At 39.1% G+C, this 16,777-nt stretch overlaps 1 protein-coding gene and 1 long non-coding RNA gene across 5 annotated transcripts in view; one reads left to right on the top strand and one right to left on the bottom strand.

Annotated features, from left to right (window-relative positions):
* LOC146510790 (uncharacterized) overlaps positions 1-16,777 on the top strand; it is a 360,605-nt gene that overhangs the window by 323,178 nt on the left and 20,650 nt on the right. The window lies entirely within an intron of this gene.
* On the bottom strand, positions 8,263-12,697 carry LOC146510822 (G2/M phase-specific E3 ubiquitin-protein ligase-like). 4 transcript variants are annotated; one of them, XM_085172691.1, is made up of 9 exons: positions 11,757-12,696; positions 11,568-11,601; positions 11,391-11,452; positions 10,978-11,061; positions 10,278-10,594; positions 10,025-10,206; positions 9,623-9,795; positions 9,132-9,346; positions 8,263-9,015 (listed from the first exon to the last, which is right to left on the bottom strand). In XM_085172691.1, the coding sequence occupies exons 3-9, from the start codon at positions 11,426-11,428 to the stop codon at positions 8,780-8,782; spliced, it is 1,245 nt and encodes a 414-aa protein (XP_085028817.1). In that variant the 5' UTR covers positions 11,429-11,452; positions 11,568-11,601; positions 11,757-12,696; the 3' UTR covers positions 8,263-8,779. The 4 variants fall into 4 exon arrangements, with proteins under 4 accessions (XP_085028817.1, XP_085028816.1, XP_085028815.1 ...); XM_085172690.1 differs by having other exon boundaries at positions 11,391-11,601; positions 11,757-12,697; XM_085172689.1 differs by having other exon boundaries at positions 11,391-12,697.

Below are 16,777 nucleotides of genomic sequence, written 5' to 3' on the forward strand. Positions count from 1 at the left end.
AGCTGCTGCAGAACAGGAGTGATGTGGTGGATAGAAGGGGTCCTGGTGATGATACGGGCAGCAGAGTTCTGGACGCGTTGGAGCTTGTGGATGGATTTTTGAGTATAAAAATAACCTGAATAAATACAAATAAAGGGAAAGAGCTGTCCAAACCTCTGTCTCTGACCATCTGTGTTAACACTTGAAATCGGAAACATGTAAATGTAACAAACATGTTAAAACATAAGAAATCAGGAAGGGGCAAAAAAAGCATTTTGCTAAAAAAAGATTTAGAGCAGAAGTTTTTAAAATGAGCATATATTGCATTTATTTACGATTAAAAACACACAGAGCAGAAAGTGCGTTACTGCTTTACATCCACAGACACACAAGAAAAGAAGCAACATGAGGTCAAGTTATGGCAATTTTATTTGTGTATTTCAGTACATGTATTCAGAACAGAGTTTTTAAAAACAAACAAACGTCCCGAGTAAAGTTTGGGGGGATTTCTGTGAAAGAAAGGTTGAGAGAGGGGGAAGGAGGAAGAAACTATTGATCTCCTTAAACTTGATGCTGCTGGGTCAGTTTCTTCTCAGCAGTCTGCTCCAGAATCCCCTCCTGTCCTCGGCTTTCTTTTCTTTTGCCTTCAGCTCCTTTAAGGTTTTGTTTAGCTGCTCCTCGGCGTCTTTAAATTTTTCTTTCAGCTGCTGTTTGGCCAGTTTGACTTTCTGTTTGAGGAGCTCTTTCGCTTCCTTTTTGTGCTTTTGTATTTCTTTAAGTGCATCTTTGCAGTCTTTCTTGGTCACCTCAGAGGCTGCCGTTTCTTTCTTGAATACCTTCACCTCAATTTTCTCTTCTGCAAGTTCTTCTTGCACTTTCATCAGTTCCTTCTTCAGAGTTTCACTTTCCTGTTTTGCCTCCCATTTTCCACGTGTCTCTTTTTCTATTGCTTCCTCTGTTTCCAGCAACTTCTTCTTCATGTTTTGAGTGTAACTCTTTGTATTTTCCATTTCTTTCTTTGCTTCTTGTATTTTAATTTTCTCTTCCTCCAACACTTTATGAGCTTCCAACAATTCTTTCTTCATATTTTCAATCTCATTTTCTGCCTCATGTTTACGTTTTTTCTCCTCTTCAAGTTGTTGCTTTACATGCAGTAATTCCTTCCTTAGTATTTCAGCTTCAGCCGTTACATTTTCAGCTTCTTGTGTTGCCAACTGCATTTTCCTTTTTTCCTCTTCAAAAGCTTCCTGCACCTCCTGTAATTCCTGCATCACATTTTCTGCCTCCTTCTTTGCAGTTTGATATTTATTTTTAGCTTCTTGTGCTGTGGTTTTCTCTTCCTGCAATGCTTTTTGAGCTTCCAACAGTTCTTTCTTGATGTTTTCATTCTCATTTTCTGCTTGTTGTTTTCCCATCTTCTCTCCTTTAAGTTTTAGACCCACATGCAGTAATTCCTTCAATACTACTTCAGTTTCAAACTTTGAATTTTTAGCTTCTCCTCTTGATCTTTCTGCCTCTTCTTTTAATTTGACATTTTCAGCCTGTATTATTTGAAATTCTTCTCGTAGGTTAATCAGCTCAGACTGTACTGTACTGTATGGTGACGCACTCACCAATCCTCTTCTCGATCTCCCTTGATTCATTTTGGCCTTTTAAACAAAGGAACCAACGTATTGTAGAGAAGTGAAGTTTTCGATGTGTTTTTTTCTTCAACTGTCGTCTGTCCTGCACAGAGATGCTGCTGTAGATGTGTCTCTAGCTGTGTCTGGATAAAATGAAAAATGCTGTAACTAAGTGCTTGTGTTGCGCAGTTCTACGAAACATTCCATTCCATGCAAGCTCCGCCCACATGGTCAGGAATGTCAGGTGCTGCATCACCAAATGCTGCTCCCGTTGCCTAGCAATAATAGCTGTTTACTTTTTGGGGTCTGGTTCATTATTTAATAAATAAAACATGTCCAAGTATTGCAACCATGGTGCTGAGGCTCAGTGCATATTCTAGCCTGCTGTGTGGGTGGGCAGCTAGAAATCACTGGTGGGCAACATGAGTGAGGAGAAAACTGGAGCAGACAAGCAGGGAGCTGCAGGTTGCTGGTTTGAGTCTCTGTTCAGATGCTGGTGTCTCCTCTCTCTGAGATGTTTGCAAACAGTCCCAGATAAAACAATAAGGATAATAAACAAACACGTGACTAAGCTAACAATTATGACACTGATATGTTTCATGTGTAGCAGGATGGCCTCTATACAGCAGTCACTGCAAGCATCCACATCAGCACACTTACTTTTCTTTAAGCAGGCGTGCTGGGGTCCTCCTAAGGAAAGTTTGAGAACTTCATTTCCTTCATGCTGGTGAACTTTTTGACAAATTTTTTTCATCAAAGCTTCTCCATCACTGACAGGGATTGTTTGGATCTTCACACTCATCTCCACGAACCCTAAAAAATGAGTTTCACTTTGCTCATATAAACCAGGAGTGTCTCCATATTCCACATAGTGTTTTGCTTTTCTTTCACAAATGTGGGGATTAAATTGTGTTAAAATGTACAAAACAGTGATGTCATGTTTTGTGACGAGGACCCAGGCAGAGAGACTTGATGAATTTAAGAATCTTATGATTTAATAAAGAAATTTGCAGACTTGCACAGAGATGGTAAAATTATGATGACTGATAGTGGAGACAAAGATAACAGACGACGAGGACAGGGAGGAACAGGGGTTTAAATGCACCAAGGAGACATTCAGAGACAACTTGGGACAACTGGAGACATTTAAGGATGCAGGGACTGACAGAGATGGGGAAGAAGTCTCATCGTGATGTGTAAAGTTTATCTTGCCTGGCTGGGCAGCTCTCTGGGTGCTCAGCACCCCCAAAGCTCTGATCCTAGAATCGCCCCTGGTTCAGTCTAACACATGTGCCAGTGAACCATTAAACGTCTGTAAAACTATGCAGGTTAAACGTAACTTTAACCTCAGCCAAACCGATTTGCTCAGTCGTAAATAAAACAGCGAAGTAAACGTGACCCGACGGACAAAACCCGAGTGAATTAAGTCCAGCGTTTAACCACTGAGAGCTAAAACTAAGGTGAGGTTTCAAAGCTGTGTGCTGGTGATTGGACATTGGATGCATGCAGGTAAACTGAGGGCCTGTTGAGCTGATCGCTGGTGTCGTGAGAAACACGTCAGCTCGTTCTTTATGTTACAGAAGCACAGAGACACAAGACCAGGCAGAAAGAGACGATCGTTCGGTGAAAATGAATCTGCAAATGCAACATGTGGAACACGGAGAGTGGAATATGTAAACAAACCGGTTAACGTAACCCCCACCCCCCCTCCAAAACAAACGAATACACACAAAATAAACAGTTAAGCTGGAACACCGGGGCTGTGAGCTCGGTGCACTCTGTCAGCTGACTGTTAGCAGAGCGAGTGACATCTCTGAAAACATCTGAGCACTTTTGCAAACATGTTCTATGTTGACAACCTGACCATACATGTGAAGATTTGGTGTGTGGTAGTAACAGGTAAATGAACATTTTTTTCAATTATTTGAATATATATGAGTGCCTGTGTATAAATACACAAACAATACACACATGCTTTCATGCTAGAAATGTGTTTTGGAGTTTGTATGTGTTTTGTATGGAACTCCAAAGTATTCAAAATGAAATAAATAAATAGGTCATGATGAAATAAATAACTATGTGAATAAATAAGACACAGATATGTAATGTGAGAGTGATATTGTGAAATAATGGAACACATTTTGAAAAAAAAATGCTCATTATTGTGAAATATATTGCATTCTGCTATATAAATTTTACGGTGGCCCTGAGAGGCCAAACGGACTGCAGCTTCAGAAAACACTTGCAAAAAGAAAAATGCTGCAATGGTAAATGGCCTGTATTTGTATAGCGCTTTACTAGTCCCTAAGGACCCCAAAGCGCTTTACACAACCAGTCATCCACCCATTCACACACTGGTGATGGCAAGCTATATTGTAGCCACAGCCACCCTGGGGCGCACTAACAGAGGCGAGGCTGCCGGACACTGGCGCCACCGGGCCCTCTGACCACCACCAGTAGGCAGTAGGTGAAGTGTCTTGCCCAAGGACACAACGACCGAGACTGTCCAAGCTGGGGCTCGAACCGGCAACCTTCCGATTACAAGGCAAACTCCCAACTCTTGAGCCACGATCGCCCCAAAAAGAAAAACACTTGCAAAAAGAAAAATGATGCAAAAAGAAAAACGCTGCAAAAAGAAAAGCACTGCAAAAGCACACACAACACAACGGAAATAGGAAAAAACACAACGGAAATGTTCCTGGGGAGACAATAACCCGACGGACCAGTTGCACGAATCAAAACATGCTAACCAGCGGGACTGGGAGACGCTTCAAAGAAGTGGAGGAGAGGTAAATGTGTTGTAATCTCATGATTCTAATAATACTACAGATATCTGGAATATACATTCAAAGATAAGTCTAACAAAGATAATGTTTAATGTAGCCTTAGAAATGAAGCTTTTTTAAACTCGAGAACAAATACTAATAAGTCAAAGTCATTAAGGAGTGTTGCAGTTAATGTGTTCAGGTTTTAATTTGGCATTGTGTCTTCATCAGGCAATGTATTGTCCATATTGTGGAATCCAGCTAGTGGGGCAAATTGGAGTTTTTTGTGGGTCCTGTGGAACTAACATTCAAGTTTTAGCACCTTTTATAGAGAATGGTAAGCACTTCACTTTCCTATGCTCTAGTATTTATTGCTCACCTTTTAATTGCTTCATAATGACTTATATACACCACAGTAGCTTCAGTAGTGCGTGTTAAACTTTTTTTTTTTTTTTGGGGGGGGGGGGGGGGGGGATTATTATTCATGTGCCATTCCAAAGTACTATATTCATTTCCTTATTCTAAGGTTTTTGTATTGTTAAAGACTCTGTATGCAAAGGTAAATCAGAATTCCAAAAACACAAAGGCATGAACTGGTAGGTACTAAGAACTGTATTCTGGTTTAAGCCTGCCACCGGTTCTACGGCATAATTTTAAAAACTAGTTTATTACTTAATAGGGCATATGTACACAGTGACGAAATTCTTCTAACTTCTCTAATTTTGCTCATTTTGAGTTGTCAGCATAGAGGTCTTAATGAGAGTGATAAGTCCTGAATCCTGGTCCATGTTCTTTGAGCTTTTGCTGGCCTTTATTTAAGCACACATCAAGAAGATTAAATACTTGAGTCATGTTTATTGAGAGTTGTTTCAGATGTGGTATTTTTTTAAACATATTAAGTGCATTTGTGGATTCCTGCGGTCGTAATTATCTTTTCATGTTTTCTCTTCAACCTTAGGCCCAGTCTCAGTCACAGACATCATCAATAAGTATTTCTCTGAGGGCCATACATATGAAGTGATCCTGGATTTTCTTGAAAACAAGCATAATATTTGTATGAGTCTGAGAACATTAAAGAGGAAGCTAAAAGATGCTGGAATGACTAGAAGGACTGACTTTACTCCCACTGACATTGTCATTTCCACTGTTACACAAGAACTGAGAGGCTCAGGTCAGCTTCTGGGTTACAGATCCATGTGTCAGACACTGCAACAAAAGTATAATCTGAAAGTTAAAAGAAATGATGTAATGCACATACTCTCAAGACTAGATCCATATGGTGTTAAGCGTCGCTGTAAACGCAGGTTTGTTCGAAGAGGATATTTTTCAGAAGGACCAAATCAAGTGTGGCATGTGGATGGTTATGATAAGCTGAAGCCCTTTGGTGTTGCTATTAGTGCATGTGTCGATGGATTTTCAAGGAAAGTTATGTGGCTCAGCTGTGGCAGCTCAAATAATGACCCAGGTATCATTGCAAAATATTATATGGAGTGCGTGTCACAGTTTGGTCAACTTCCAGCATGCCTTCGTACAGACTGTGGCACAGAAAATGGCACAATGGCAGCAATTCACTGTGCTTTAAGATCAGACCATGGAGATGAACTTGCAGGAGCCCACAGTCATATGTATGGCACCTCAACTACAAATCAACAGATTGAAAGTTGGTGGTCTTCGTTCAGAAAGCAAAGGTACCTGGCTTTTAAAATATATTCTGAAAGTAACATTGAATGGTTCTGAAGGTGTTTCGTGGTCAGTGATATACTTTTTTTTTGTGGGTGGGGTTTTATACTCAAATATTAAATTACAGTCACAAACAAACAAAGAAAAACATAGTCACCTACACATTTTTCTCATGTGATGCACGACTGCTTCAAAAACTATAATAAATGGTTTGGTATACCAGTGACATTTGTTTGTACAACACACTCAAAAAGAAAATCCGACTCAGACATTCCACAAAAGTCCTAAAAACGAACTATACAAAACAACAAACAAACTGACATTCAACATTTTAATAAATTATTATAAATCCTAGAGGCAATGGCATCAGTAAAGATTGATCTATTTAAAATTGAGTAAAATTTATTCAAATTTGTGTGCCTACGTAGTACCAAACTAACATCTAGATCAAATAGTTTACCTGTAGGGAGTCATATAAATAAAAGAACAAGGGATTCTTCAAATTTGAGAACTGTGATATGAATAATATAAGAACATTGATCCAACATGACAGAAATTTGTTAGAGGAGGTCGTTTGTTTCAGACATTTCTTCGACTTTGTGTGCCAAAAAAAAAATACTGATGTTTTCACTCGCTTTTGGATTTCTGTGTGGTATCTAACAAGTGATAACAGCTTCAGTGTTCATGTAGAAACAAAATAGTACATTTATATGGACAGACCTGTATATTACAACTTTTCTTAAGCTCAACCGCCAAATGCAGGAATAACAGAAAGATTAATCATATTGTTAAATTTTGTTATTTGTGTGAAGTTGCTTTTTTTCCTGCAGTGCATTGATGAAACACTTCAGAACATGTGAATAAGCTTTTGTTTGGACGAAATTGCGCACAGTTCAATATTCTTAAGATTACGACTTTTTTTTAAAGAGGACAATTACACTGAATTACTTGTGTTATTAAATTTTATATGCCTTGTCATTCCACCATTAGAACTCAGTTCTGGATTGAACTCTTCAGTGACCTGAGGGAGAGGCATCTTTTCAACGGCAGTCATGAACATAAATGCCTTCTACGATATGTCTTCCTCAATGTCTTGCAAAAAGAGCTTGACGAGTACAGAGATCTCTGGAACACTCACACCATCCGACCTGTGCGCCAATCTTGTTGTCCATCTGGTAAACCAGAAGCCATGTATCACCTGCCTCACAGGTATGTATTTAGCCCATGTATTTTATTTCATAGTTTTACTAAATTTTTTCTTCCTCAGTATAGTGTATTCTATGTGCAGGATACCTGTCCAGCTTGCTGTTATTCCACCTTTTGTTCATTTATAAAATGTTTCAGGAACAGTCCATGCCTTATGTGCACTCTTTTCTTTCTTGACCTAACCACTTGAGTTAAGTAAGCAGTATGTCATTTAGGTTTAACAATTTGCCCTAACTGTTACTCACAGCAGGTATTACACACACTTTAGCAATTGAATAGTGTGTTTTGTTGTTTTCACCTTTTTGCTGAATAGAAATTAAAGCTGCCACTTGTGTTTTGCCATTAGTTCTGTTCTCTGACTTCATGCACATACGTTTTATTTTTATATTTTTTTCCAAAACAACAAAAAAAAAAAGTTAGACAATCATATTTTAACTTTGGATCACATCTTGGCTAAAAACGACAAATGTAGATATATGCATAATTAAGATTCTTTAAAATCACAATTTCCAGAACTGACTTTTAATTATAAGATTGACTTTGCGCTTTTGCTGTAACCTTGAAGGATAGTACCTGGAGAAGTGACTGAATTTGTTCATTTTTCTGACTGACCTAAGGTATGGTGGAAGCGAGTGTGGATTCCAAGTGCCTCAAGAAATCCTGCACCAGTTTGATGCCATTCTACCTGCTCAGTACAGTCTATGTGGGGACGACAATCTCCAGGTTCATTTCACAAACTTGGAAAGACAGAGTGAGCTCCCTCGACCAGTCAACTGGACTACTGCAGTTGAAAATTATATAACACTCAAAAATATGACTGGACTTTAGAAGTAAAATCATCTGCTAGATGTGGGTACAATTACCACTGACACTAATTGTCACAAACCAACTTTAATGAGTATTGAAAAAATAGTACCATAGTTTTTATATAAATATTTTCACTACCGTCAACTTTTCAGTGTGTATGCTTTCTACCTGAAGAAATCAAAAGACCATACTGTACAAAATAACTTGTTCCTTTTAATTAGGTACTGTAACAAACACGTTGATTAATTTGGAGATCTGTTTTACAAACAAAGGTTTACAAAAGCATTCTGCAAGACCTGTATTTATGTGGGTTTTTCTTTTTTTTTAACTCCAAGAACAACTTGCATATCTTACAAAAAATGTAATCAAACACAGAAGTGTTTGATTAAATAAAGCCTTTTAACTGAATTTATCAGATTTTTTTCCCTGTGTTATTATACTAGCGTGTCTCAGTACATTAGAATACTTCAGAAATGTTTTATTTTGTTACTTTGGCAATTTCTTAACACAGTGAAATATGTCTAACTTGTTCAATTGTCCAACTATGATATTATGCTTTTGAAATTCCAAAACCTGATTGAACTTTCTGCGATGCATTAAACTTTATGTTACCGAAATTATTATAAATTATTAGAAACAAAATTTTCAGATTTTAAAATCACAAACTTCAAATGTTTGCTAAAACCATAAATGTGGCTTAAAAGCAAAAGGACTTGGACCTTAGGGAAGCCCAAACCCAGGAGAGTTCTGGATGCCATAATCCATGGCTTCTTGGAAGTCCTCATAATTTTGTAACACTGGGATTTTGATAGTATTTGCACAGACATCTGCTACAGGGAAGCGTGAAGTGGTCTGGAAAAGAAGTTGTGGCTTTGGCTGAATTGCTGCAGGAGGAATTTCTCTCAGTCCAGTTGCAAACATAAGGATGTCTTCAAGAGACAGACTTCCATTTTTCTCTGTGAATGTAAAGAGACAAAAAGTTATTTCTAATGATAATAAACAGGAAAAAGGGGCCATTACACTTTGCTGACATAAATGTACTCATTTCAACATTTTCAAACAAATTTAATACCTTCTACAGAAAGCAGACAGTCTTGCCAGTAGCTTAGTACTCTTGTCTCCTCTTGACGCCTAGAGCTGCCAGGTGGACCAAATTGCACATGGAAGATGTTCTCAAGAAGATCAGCTGTCAGCCTGGTCTCAGTGTAGCACATGAATGAGAAGAAGAGTGAAGGATGCTGTTCCAGGGCGTTTAGAAAATCCAGTGTTGCTAGACCCTCTCTGAAACTAGAAAACAGTCTAATTTTTAATAAAATGTTTAATGTTATTTGTGCAAGCAAGCAAAACTTCACATGGGAAACTACTGTGTTAAGAAAGTAACCAACATTCTTATCTAGCTAAGACACTCATCCTGCTACAAGAAAGAAGTCCTCCTGAAAAAGGTCTTGCATTTAGAATATATTTTTTCTGTCCTTTAAATTTCACTGGAATAAAAAAACAGTAACAATTTATTCTTTTGAAAAGATTATGTTAAATGGGCACATAATAGTCTGAATTCTATACCTTTGGATGGAAAGATGGTTTCGGTAGATGAAGTACCACTGAATGTAATCCGCTACTACCTTCTTCTTATCCTCCAGTGTCCTCATGAATCGATAGCATCCTGCTGTCTGGAGCATGCTTGAGTGTTTTTCTGAGATTACTCGGAGCTCACTTACAGATGTTGCATTCTTTATCTAAAGAGAAAAATATATATTACACACACACACACACACACACATGCACAAGTGACATCCTTCGCATGCTGTCTATTAATGTGCTAAATTGCACATTAATAGTCTTGGATTACACAATCAGTAATCTTTTCAGGCATCAGTTAGTTACTAATATTATGTTAAGTGGATAACTAAGACTAAAAATTTGCATTTATTGGCATTTGTCATAATCATAACATCACAAATTTACCTCTAGTAGAGCCTTCTTGATTTCTTCATCTGGTATATCATCAGTTGGTGCCTCGAATGTCTTGTCTTTTCCAACAAGGTACATAAAGAAGTTTGGAGATAAACAACATGGCCCTGGACCACCATGGACAATGGAAACTGCAATCATTCTTCCAACGTAGAAATATTCATTTTCATCTGCAGCTAAAGATAAAGACATTACATTATAATAAAGCAATTTTGACCATGGAAAAAAAAGTGAAAAAAATAAACACCTTTACTATGAAATGTGAGATATTTGGCATAGCCTTTTCCTTCGAATATTCTTCTCGTCCTTATGGCTTCCATCAAAAGGGTGAGAAATTCTCGAGTAGGCCCACCTGTGTCTATTGCCTCTTCAGCCAGTCCCACGTCATCAGAGAATTTCACCATCATGCCAGAGTTGGGACTATATGAAGACCTTCTGAAGCCTCGGTAGGCACCATCCCAGACATTGGCTCGGTTAATGTTGAATCTGCTACAGGAGGTTTTGTTGATCTTCAGAGCCAGATTTGAGATGACATCTGCAGCCGTCAATCCATCAGGTTCATCACTGTAGAATCAGTCAGTGAAAAGCAACTAAATATTTACACTATTTACACTTTATGGGTTTTTTTTGGTTTAATATCTTTTAAGTAATTTTTCTTGCTTCATCAATTGGCCTTTTTCTGTTAATTCATTTAAAAAAGCAAAATAGTGATCTGAAGAACAATCATCAGCAACCAAATCATTTTAAGAATCTTTTCTTTCTGAATACAATCATCAGCAGAATAACTTCTCAGGAACAGTTAAGCTATGTTTGCTCCTGTAAAAGGTTAGGATCAAAAATAGCAGCAGTACCCAGCACTATTTTTAGTAAAGAAATATTTGATAAATAGGTTAACTGCAAGTCAAACATTATGGGTTTATTGTACTTATTCAAGATATGAAAGTTACCAGTTTTCCTTTTGCAACTCCTCTCCCTCAGCATCTGAAGAACTGCTGTCAATAACGACAGGTGCATAGATATTGGTATACATACTGTGAAAGAAGAGTAAAAACAGAAGATTAAAATACATTTTATGTAATGTCTGTGAAGGTTCTCAGTCTGTAATAGTACTTCTGGCTCTACATTTGGCTGGGTTGGGTCTGAAGTACTTCACCATGACTGAATTTGCTCAAGTTATGGATTAGATAGAGAACCTCTATAATTAAAAAAAACAAAAAAAACAAAACAGTTTCACTGAGCTTATTACTTTATAATTATTTACAAGATATATCATTTTATATTTTTTACATTTTAGAATCAGAATCAAAACACTTCATTGATCCCTAGGGGAAATCATGTAATTTTATAACTTAAGACTAACTTGTAACTTGTAGTATGTTCTCCTGATGTGGATGCCATTTGAGATTCTGTACCACACTGAACCTTCAGCATAAACACAAACACAACACAATACCATAACAACTGCAGATGTAATGGCATGCAAATGAAACTTAACAATTAAATATGCAACATTGTTATACAAAAGAGTATTATATACTTGCACATCAGATGTTTGGGATATTGAAGGTAACCTATAAAATATAGATCCAATGATAAAAAGAAAATGTTATAAAACATAACATGCTTTTGTGGCCATCACATGCTAACATTAAAGTGTTAAAAACATTAGATGTTTATATACCTGCCACAGAGGCCAGATCAATGTGCTAGAAGGTAGCCAACTTACCGACGTATAGGCTCTGGTGTACTGTTTTCTGGACTTGACCAAAGCTGTCAGATAAAATCATCAAACACCAAACTCGTTGATTATGGCTGCTCAGATTCTTACCACTATATATACAACGATAGAATGATATTAGTCTTATATCCAGACATTGAATGCATTGCATTAATGCATAAATAGCGAGTTTATTGAAATGGTTTTGTCTATTACAGCAGCGTTTTAAATATCATACTTTCTCTGGTTTCTTCAGTAAAGCTAAAACAAGAATACATTTACATCCTTGGTTCTTTCAGTATTAATTGGAAAACTTTGAGATTTGCTGTTATATGAAAATATGAAAAAATGTTTTATGTGCAGAAAATCTGATAGGTATTCCTCTATTGGAGATGTGGATTTGGATTCAAAAGTGCTGGACATTCAGCGTCATCACCCAAATGCCGACTGCAGAATGATGATGGGACATCTATGATCCAGAGCCATATACATTCAAAGTAAGCTGATATTGTTAAAATATCCAAACACCAGTTTCCGGCCTGGAAAGCACGTGTCAGTGTGGCCTTGATGTGATATTTTAATGTAGGCATCAAAAATGACTAGCATGTTCTTATCATTGTTATGCAGTTATGTTCCTGTTTGAACCAGTCTGTACACGATTCTCTCTCCTCACTAAATCTGTACAGCACCTGGATACTTACCTGACACAATGAAGATCTGTCCCATAAGCATTACAGTGTTTACAATACAGTCTTTTTGTAGTTGTTAGTACTAAGACATGATCTGTTTGTTAATCAGGATTTCGACTGATGGATTCAATGAGACGAGTCAATGCAGAAGGGGTCAAGATGCGACGGTTATCTATGAAGACTACAAGGCGTTTTCAGTACAGTGTATCAGCAGCAAATCACCTTTGGCATATAGATGGAAATCAGCATTGAGCGCCTGTATGTATATGGATGTATATGAAAACATTTTGTTGTGGAAGTTTTCCACTTAAATAAAGCCTGCAGACGAGCGGTGAGCGGTAGCTAACATTCTTTAATCCATGCACACAAAGACAACATACAAACAAGCTTGTGGAGCCCCCATGGCCGCGGGACAGACGGTCAGCAGAGTCTCTCTGAGCCTAGCATGGCTCTCAGTTAAATACCTTTTCCAGGAACAAAGGCAGTACACAGCTGTTTCACACCTTAAGGTTCACACTCCCTTGCTACCTCCCAGAGTCCTCGAAGAGACAAAAGACTCTTCCTGTGGAGTTCCTGTTTTCCCCCAACAGCCTTACTACACCCCCTACCATTTGTCTTACAGTATGAGTGTCAGACATGTTAATACAATAATGTCATTAATATCTAGGTGAAAGAAATTCCTCTACAATCCCACCCTTTGATTCTAAAATCAAGAATCACATTAAAACCAGGATTTCTTTCCTGACATTCTGTATATCACATCAACATTATTGTACACTTAAAGGAGTTTCACACTGTGTATCCTCACTTCACTGTTCTCCCACCACCCTTTGTTCATCTTTAATCTTCCCCACAATCTAAGCTCTCACATGCAAATGGAAACAACAATGATACAGAGGAAAGGTCTTCTCCAGAGTGTCAAAGTACTTTGCATGGCAAAGTGAAACAGCATTAGGTGGTCATTCTCTGTCACAGTTATGGCTCCTGGTGTCTGTGCCATTTACAGAGTCATAATTCCAACGCTGATCTTCCTTGCGCTGTCACTTTTGGAGCTTGGCACGCTCTCTCCATCCCTCGATTTCTGTTCCAACGCAGCTGTAGATTTAAGGCAGAGCACGTCGTACACCTTAGTTGTCTTCCTCAGCGTCAACGTCGAAACTCTTTCATTTTATTTTAAGATTTTGCTGTTCAAAATCTCCTCATGACAATCCTTTGGAAGCCCACTGTCGTTTGTCTGTTGTCCTGCAGATGGTCCCTGCTTCTCAGTGGTCCTCTTGAAGTGTTCTCTCCTAGTCATAGTTTGCATCTGCGCCTCAGTCAATCCTTCCATATCCCTCATGTCACGGTTCCTGCAATTTTAAAATGAAAACTTCCCCAGAAAACCCTCTTTTGCCCTATGTTAGCTTATCACAATTAGACATACACAATAAAGTTGTGCATTGTCTCTTAAAAATTCTCAGGGCTTCTCCCCTGAAGTAGCTTCACTCCAGGCCCTGTTGTAAGAAAAAACATTAGCCAGTGGTGTGTCCTGCTGTAAATCATGTGATTAGATCATATGATTAGCCCTCTGCTGTGGAAAAAGTGATATAGATGTTAGCGCAGCGCGTCTGTATGCACACTTTCTCACAGTGACCTCTGCACTGTAAACAATACAAGGTCATGAATAACACACCGCTGGTAAATTCACAAAGACACAGAAAGTGGCAATTAAAAGGTTAAGTCAGCACGGCAGCCCATGCAACCCAGGATGTTGCTGTCACCTTTCTGCTCCTGTAAAAAGAAACATACATACATCCACCCTTTTGTCACTCTAGGTGGAGGTGCAATCTTGCATAGTCAGTTCCCATTTTTTATTTGCTGACAGTAGAACCTCTCGTGACGCAATAAGTTTCTACTGCCAGCAATGACGTCATTTCAAAAAATAAAAAAGAATTTAGACTGGATTACCTCGCTGAATCCTTTTTGACAGGGACTTGTTTTCTGATTGTCCCAAATAAGTGGCTTTCTCCCGAGCCCATTTTAATTTTGGAGAAGCTCACTTGCGATTGTTCAACATGTTGTGTAGCGCTTTCGATTCCAATCTTGCAGGCCTGCTTGAAAAAGAGAAAATTGCCAAACAAAAAAATCTCAGTGCACTGTTAAAAATCAAAAAATATGAAGGCCTAGTTTTAGGACTTGTCTAAACATACTCTGTTAGAATGATGAAAAAACAAAACTAATTGGCAGGTTCAAAGTGGTACCAAAAGAAAATGCATCAGCCAAGTAAATCCCCAAAACTTTCATCCACCAGTCACACACACCTCACACAACAGCAATATTCTATTAGAAAATGAGTTTTTGTTTTCCCCATGTACCCAGATGTGTGTCATGATAAGACCTCCCTCACACATCAGAAACCAGAAACTCAATAATCTATTAGTCTCCACTCATCTGACCCTCCCGCAGCATTCTGTTCACCCCTGCAATGATTCAATCATCCTTCCCCAAAAATAATACTAGTTCACTCGTCTATGTATCACTTCTTAACCTACTAAGCTAACCGGACAAGATGATGGTAACAGCAATGCTTAAAATGCTATTTGGTCTTCATGAGCTTCATTGCATGTGTGTTTGTGTTAGTAGGATTAATGCATTTTTCTGTTTGTGTAATTTTTGTGTACCTCTCCTCTTTGCGGTGCTCCAGACACTTTTCAATTCTCCACGCAAGGCAGTCGTTTTTCTTCCCAGTTTCCTAAACCCAAATTTTATTCCCACACTACAACAGCCTTCCTCCATGTTGTCCCCTTCTCCTTTGACTGTGGTCTCATCTCATCTCTCCCCCTTGCAGCAGTCCAGTGAGAGTCAGTTGTCTTTCAGCTTTGTCCTGTTTTCCACGGTCTCATTTTGCCATTTTTGCGCCGAAAGTGGCAAATGTCCAACTCAGGCAGTCTTTTCAAAAGTCCATTCACACACAGTGAAGGTGCAGCTCGTTGGAAATGCACATCCATCCATCCAGTCATGATGATGCCATTTTTCTCCTTGCTGTCGCTGTCTTGCACAGCTGTTGCTGCTGGACCTTTTCTTCACTGCTCAGGATGCTGCTGTGAGCTCTCGAGATCCATCTCGTTGTTCTGAAACTGCATTTCTTGTCTTCAGGGAGAGATTCTTGGAGCTTGTGTTCTCAGGGTGACAAACACGTGGAAGTTAAGCTGTAAAACAATTCAGCCAAAACTTGGCTTGAGTGTTTCTAATGGTGTTAACCTATAATTTTCTTCCGACTGCTGCACGTGGAAAATTGATCCAGGTCTGCTCTTCACCTGCAAGTGACACACTGAGACATTTTGATCATTCTTCTCATTGCTTAAAACAACACGTCTCCCCTCTCTGGTTCTGAATTCCCCTTTCTTAAAAACCCAGAGAGATTGTAGTTGTTTTACGTTGAAAAACACCAAACCCTCTTCCTATTTTGCTTATTTTTATCAACAATTCTGCTAAAAAAAATTTTTCGTGTGTGTCCACCCTAGGGGAGCTGGTGGCCTGCAGTACCACCTTCTCCCTCTAGTTGGAAACAACTGTTACACACATTTCTACACTCCTCTCTTTTTTTTTTTCTTGTTTTTGTTCCCCATTTTCAACATTTTGTAACCCCATTTTTCACTGTTTTTACACACACATCAACGTTTCCCACACAACCATTCTCTGAAATCTTACACACCACACATTTACTCAATTCTTACCATACAGTCACGTATTGAGTTTTGTCTCTGGCCGCCTGGTGGAAGGCCTGCCGCTTTACTGGATCCAGCTTCCCTTTACATTCAGAGCGTCCCCTGCAATGGCCTTCTTCCCTTACCGGCAGAAAAGTGCTAAAATACCGTCACTCCACACACTGTATTGTGCAGACGTGATTATCAACGGTGGACTCGAACCACCGTTCCCTGTGATGGACCGGTGTTTTTGCAATTACTCTGGCAGAAGACTGCTTTTCTTTTGCACAACACCGGAACCGAACACAAGCCTGGGGACTCTAACCCCAGGATTTTCCCCGACAGTGTACCCGAACCGCCGTTCCTGTGGCGTACTTGGACCGAACACAGGTCTGGGCCGGCTTCTCCCCAGCAACGTGCGCGAGCCACTGTCCTTGTGATGAGCCATACCCAACACAAGCCTGGGGCCTCAAACCGCCAGGATTTTCCCTCCGGAGACTCGAACTCCGGAGTCGGCCAGCGTTCTCCCCTCGGCCAGACAAAAAACTCTCCATGACTGTATACAAGTTAGCTACAACTCACCCATCTGCAGAAGTCCCCTCAAAATCGATGATCTCGGTGGTGACTGTAACACACGGCTCCGTGACTCCTCCAT

This window comes from Neolamprologus multifasciatus, chromosome 9, assembly GCF_963576455.1.
Source record: "Neolamprologus multifasciatus chromosome 9, fNeoMul1.2, whole genome shotgun sequence".
In the NCBI taxonomy this organism is placed as follows: Eukaryota; Metazoa; Chordata; class Actinopteri; order Cichliformes; family Cichlidae; genus Neolamprologus; species Neolamprologus multifasciatus.

Excerpts from the sequence above, each read along its gene's own strand:
- LOC146510822 (XM_085172690.1), bottom strand. The coding sequence starts at position 11,509 with ATGCCATTACATCTGCAGTTGTTATGGTATTGTGTTGTGTTTGTGTTT. Across the intron at positions 11,062-11,390 it reads GAACATACTACAAGTTACAA|TATGTATACCAATATCTATG; the intron begins GTTAGTCTTAAG and ends CTTCTTTCACAG. Across the intron at positions 9,347-9,622 it reads AACCATCTTTCCATCCAAAG|TTTCAGAGAGGGTCTAGCAA; the intron begins GTATAGAATTCA and ends ACTGTTTTCTAG.